This window comes from Haliotis asinina, chromosome 16 (assembly GCF_037392515.1).
Source record: "Haliotis asinina isolate JCU_RB_2024 chromosome 16, JCU_Hal_asi_v2, whole genome shotgun sequence".
NCBI lineage: Eukaryota > Metazoa > Mollusca > Gastropoda > Lepetellida > Haliotidae > Haliotis > Haliotis asinina.
Genome location: NC_090295.1, coordinates 48,091,808 through 48,097,471, shown reverse-complemented (window position 1 = coordinate 48,097,471; position 5,664 = coordinate 48,091,808). Strand labels below are relative to the sequence as shown.

General features: G+C 37.2%; 1 protein-coding gene across 1 annotated transcript; it reads right to left on the bottom strand.

Moving 5' to 3' along the window:
- Positions 1 to 265: 265 nt before the first annotated feature.
- LOC137268932 (retinal rod rhodopsin-sensitive cGMP 3',5'-cyclic phosphodiesterase subunit delta-like) lies at positions 266 to 5,664 on the bottom strand. Its single transcript, XM_067803551.1, has 6 exons — positions 5,537 to 5,664; positions 2,582 to 2,644; positions 1,984 to 2,009; positions 1,515 to 1,640; positions 1,258 to 1,363; positions 266 to 788 (listed from the first exon to the last, which is right to left on the bottom strand). Exons 1-6 carry the CDS (start codon positions 5,575 to 5,577, stop codon positions 707 to 709), a joined length of 444 nt encoding a protein of 147 aa, XP_067659652.1. The 5' UTR covers positions 5,578 to 5,664; the 3' UTR covers positions 266 to 706.

Below are 5,664 nucleotides of genomic sequence, written 5' to 3'. Positions count from 1 at the left end.
TATCACACTTAACACAATGCTAGGCACAATATCTTGATGAGGTGCACAATGTTGGAACAAAATGCATTTCCATGGGTGAGCTCTCTAACAAAAATGACATGTTACTTCAGGAAAAAGGCCCACCATTGGGGTTCAAGTGATCATAAAACTTGCACGTAAATAAATGTGGAAATAAAACCTTTTGAAACCCATGGCAAAAAATATCACAGATCTTTCAGAAAGGACATAGATCTTAATATTTTCATTTACAACACTACTTTCCTTCTTAATTCAGGTTTCATGGAATACAGACGACAGTCATTTAGATATGCAGGACAATCTTCTTTCCTATGTCCAGCAACAGGATTATAGACACAGTTCAATATCAATATATATTATAACTCATATAATCTTGATTTGACAGTGTATTCTATATATGTCTCATGGATAATCACATTTCCAAGAAAAATATTTGTTAAAACCATGTTTACAAAATGAATAGAAATGTCTCCCTGTCAAAATGCATTTCTTGTTCAAGAGAAATCAGCAGAAGTTGAGAAAATCTCTAAACGAACAAAAGATGCCCCCTGACAAACCTCACACGTCAAGATGACTAATCCAGATTGAGTGAAATATTTCTCCCTCTTCTCCAATGAGAGCTCCCCAACCCCCCAACATGACTTGCTAAAGACAAACATCTCACTTCAGCAGTGTTGCCATGGTAATGCTAGACATAGAATATCCTGACTTTGGATGTGCTGACAATCATGTCTCCGTCGAAGAAGTTGGTTTCTATCACTACATTGCCGCTGAAAAACAATGAAAGGCTGGCAATACACTCACACATACAGGAAATAAAACTGAGTCAGTTTAGTTTTACACCGCTTTTAACAATATTCCAGCAATATCATGGCAGGGGAAACAAGAAATGGACTTCATATATTGCACTCATGCAGAGAATCAAACCCAGGTCTTCAGTGTGATGAGCAAACACTTTAAACACTGGCTACATTGCTGTCTGACATACTATTTACAGTGATATGTGATTCTCATAAGGTCAAAATTCATTACCTGCATCTATCCAACAAACTCCTTTAATGAAACAGTAGCATTTTAGGAAACAGGAAAAATAAAGTAAACGATTTCCAGGGCCCTTATTCTCAAAATATTCATAGCCCTTTGATCACAGTCAATGTGTTATTACTGTTAAGAATGGGCTTAAGAAGATTGAAGGTCTATGAACGTTTCGAGACTAGCTAGCCTACATAACCAACTTACTTGAGTACATTTGCTGGCATCATCTGACTCTCTGGAGCTGCCTCTATAACAGACTGCCAAGTGTTTGTAGAACCAGGGATAACAAAGCCAAACTCAAAATACCACTCTGAAACAAACAAACTAGGAATAGTAGGATGTCAACCACATCACTGACAAGTGAAGGAAATCAACTTTGAAGATCCTGAGCACAATATTCAAACGTTAACCATATTCAAACAGTTTAGTCAGTGCTACATGTAAAAATGTCAAACATGTACCTTCTAAACATTTCCCTTTGAAGAGGACCCTCTGTTCAAGACGGAATTTCTCCATGGCTTCCTGAGAGGAGAAATTCAATTCCCTTGAAACTGCTCTGCATTTTAAGATCTTCTTGGGGACCCGAGCTGTGAAATAACCAGGATGATATGTTCAAATAACCCTCAATTCAAACATGAAATGTCAATTGTTTATAAAGAAAGAGCTGCTGTTAACCCAACTGAGAGAAATGATGTGTTATCATCCAACTTTTCGAATCACGACCTTTTCAGCTTAAACACGTTCTACAGAAATCCTTTATAGTTTCTCAAATATTCAAATTATCATAGACTCATAGCTACAAATCTTAACAGTCCAAAAAGGCCTTTGACATTCAAATGAAAATCTACCTGGCTGTAACTGTAAGCATGGCCCTGCCTTCCACACCCAAGTTCTCAGTCATACACACAGCAATAATAGTGATACACATACCTTCATGTTCAGATTCAGGGGCAGATCTGCAAAAAAAGCATTACCGCAATTATGAAAAAGTATGCTCATAACAGAAGCAAACAAAAAAAAAACCTGATGGCACCAAGACCATCCCACATTCAACCCCATTATTCACTTCGTACAAGTTCCAATTCTGATTAAGCTAACTCAGATGAGAACCATTTCACCAAAGTGTTCAACATGTATAACATGTCAGTAGTCCCCTTTGGTTCCATGGCCACAGAATATCTGCTCAATGAATATAGTGAAACTACTGGGGAAACCAATCCTGCATGCAAATGTTCTCTCAATGTTCACAAGCTGTGTACATTTCTGCTTTTTATTTGCAGCCAAATTCATCAAATAAACTGAAGAATTTTAACAATTTTAGTAGTAGTAACAGTAGTGTACCCATGTAGTGCTAATTCTACAACAAAAGCAAAAACTGTCAAAATGTTAACATAGTTAAAGTCCGTCATTTTGGCAACTGACATTACCCTTTGACTGTTGACCCATGAATGAGAAAACCTTAGCTAACATCCTGTCCAATTCCCCATCATGCCAACATCATTGAACATGAAGCCACTACACAACTTACAGATCATCACTGGATTGCCACATGATTTTCCCATTGTCAGCATCTCTCAAGTTCATCCAGTTGCTGGTGAGTATTAAGGAATACAATACATGTATCTAGAAACACAAAGAAGAGGAGTGTATATTTGCTGTACACAGGAGAGAATGCTACCCTGATGCCGTGAATCTGGTCCCAAGAGAATGTGGTTGAAATTACCAGCAATGCCCCATGCCATAAGGGTCCGAATATCTAAATCACTCCCAACAACATCAGATTTTTTCCTCTGATACACATCCACCTACATGTTATTATGCAAGTACTTCCCAAGCAAGTCAAATCTGGACAACTATGAACGATCCTTTGGGAAGACTTCTTAAATTCCAATGTAAACAAAGAGAGTTCTTGAGCCAATCAAACAACTCCTCATTCTAAAATATTGTGTTTGTCCAAAGCATAAAAATGTAGGAGTCACTTTGATTGTCTGGTGTCATGACAGGGAGTCATGGACATGATTTTGGGAGTCACTATCAGTTTGAAACTTATCAAGACATAAACTGCGATTGCTTAATAACAACAAAAAACAAAACAAATAAATAAATAAATCAGGTATTTAACTAGCACTAAGCAGTTATCTGACAAACATTTAGTTTTGGAAGTTTAGATTATCTGAACTAAGTGGCCAGTATTATTGTGGCAGCAAAGAATCAAGTTTCTAAATTCCCTGCTTATTCAAGAAAATTTGGGAGTAAAATATGCAGGTTTTCTATGTCATGGCAAACACTGAATATATTCAATAATTTTTATACCCCTTTACTCAAACATGTTGATTTGTTCCTCTAAAATAGTTTCTTTTGGTAGTACAGACTTTTGGGTGTATATTCCACTACACTCTAAAAGTAACTAAAACAAAAACATTTTATGAACATCTACACCACAGTAGGAGTTGTGTTATTGTTTCTTAATTAACATAAAATCAGGGGATGAATCGGACCTATCAAAATCCTCTGACGATCTGGAACTAATCCTGAGAGCTCAGCAAATTATCTTTGAACACAGGGGACTCTCAATATGAAATGCTGACCTACCTTTAGAATACAGCAACACAAACCTTAAAAACATGTCATAATGCTCTTTTATGTAATTGTAGGTGATTAAGGTTAGGTTAGAGTTTGTGTCAGGTCAACCTAACCCTAATGTCCTCATGAGAAGTTGCAGTGCTGTATTCTTAAGGTACTCCAAAACATTCTGAGTGCATTGTATGAAAATGGTATCCAAGATCCATGTTACTGTCATTATGTTGCAGATGCTTTATTGTGAAAAGCAAGAAAACTGGAAAATTGTATAATGGGAGTATTTCTAACAAGAAGTGAAATGTCCCAAAGATGTAACATGAAACATGCAACTTTAACAGATATAATGATATGGAGCACCTTTAGAATACAGCACCACAACCTCTTGTGATGGTGGTAGGGTTAACTTAACCTAACCTTAGCCCATACCCTTATCACCTACAAATGTGTTAAAATCGTACTATGACATGTTTTTAAAGTTTGTGTCAGGATTCACTATGTTGAATATTTGAATCCATTATGATTACATACAGCTCACTGACAATACAGTGAAAACAATATAAAAGATACACAGCTAAGACTAAATTGGGATCCCAATGGAGTGAGTGAGTGAGTTTAGTTTTACGTTGCACTCAGCAATATTCCAGCTATATGACAGCAGCCTGTAAATAATCAGGTCTGGCCCAGACAATCAAGTGATGAACAACATGAGCATCGATCTGCGCAATTCATTGGTTTCACATTAATTTAAGACTCGCTGTGCACATGCACAGAGCATGCAAAAAGTATCTACTGGCTAATTTCCGCTTTGGTCGTACATTTACCGATAGTGTAAACACACTCTACAAAAAATGAAAAATCAAAGCAAACACATAGTTTTACGTCGATTACAACTTATTTTATACTTGTATGCACCAAAGACAGGGAGTAGTGAAATAAATAAGACAATTTATGTCAATAAGTTCTTATACAAACACATCTCACCACCACCGTTCTTCCCACACATCACCTTCTCACAACTAACAAAACACACATTTCTGATGCAGCTGCAACCAAAATAGGGTTCCAAGAAGATCTTAAAATGCAGAGCAGTTTCAAGGGAATTGAATTTCTCCTCTCAGGAAGCCATGGAGAATAGGCACTGAAAAGCATATGCAAATCGATATATTTAGTGAGATATGAACAGTTGTCACTCGTAAATAATTATTATTTATCATTTTGTTTTGAGTGTATTTACACTATGGGTAAACGTACAACCAAAGCAGAAATTAGCCAGTAGATATTTTTACACGCATGCGCACAGCGAGTCTGAAATGAATGTGAAACCAACGAATTGGGAACCGATGATATGTGTCAACCAAGTCAGCGAAACTGACCACCTGATCCCGTTAGTCGCCTTTTGATCCCAATAGAATACATGTTATAGGTACACCCCTAACCCTTGAGTGGAAAAGATTACACTCTAAACCGATATCATCTTCTCTACACTTAGCAATATATTTTCACAACCTATACCACATGGGGGTATGGGGGTATGCTGCAATTATCACACTAATGCAGTAGTTTCCCACATCAATCAAGCTAAACATGAATTCCAACCTAATTGTTACGTTCAATAATGCAGTTGGTGGTTCATCAATATCGCCGACATCGTCCCACCAAAACGCAATGCCATGTCACGAGGTTACTTCACGAAACTGTGTTTTTCGCGTTACCAAGACAATGATAAGCCATAAGAGAAGGCAGTGCTAATCACAAATTCAACGTTAGAAATAAATCGTAACTACAAACACCCAGCAGAAAGATAGCATATTATTGACATATTTCGGTCCATTTGCAGTTTCCAACATTCTGTCGGTTTAAACTTAAGGAAATCTAACAGCAAACAATGGTTTGTTAAGGATACAGTCTGAATCCCTTGAGAATATCCTCTGCTTTAGCTGGCATGTTGATGACTCGGTGGTGCTGTTGTTTGCTTCGAAATCGTCGACTATCGGTTTCCAGAGAACCAGTCAACAATCCAATATGGCGTTC

What these genes read in the sequence shown, in the direction of transcription:
- LOC137268932 (XM_067803551.1), bottom strand. Translation starts at nt 5,577, where the DNA reads ATGCCAGCTAAAGCAGAGGATATTCTCAAGGGATTCAGACT. An exon ending in TGGCAATCCAGTGATGATCT is followed by an intron (nt 2,010 to 2,581) that starts GTAAGTTGTGTA and finishes CTTTTTTTGCAG; the next exon opens with ATCTGCCCCTGAATCTGAAC. An exon ending in CAAAGGGAAATGTTTAGAAG is followed by an intron (nt 1,364 to 1,514) that starts GTACATGTTTGA and finishes TGTTTGTTTCAG; the next exon opens with AGTGGTATTTTGAGTTTGGC.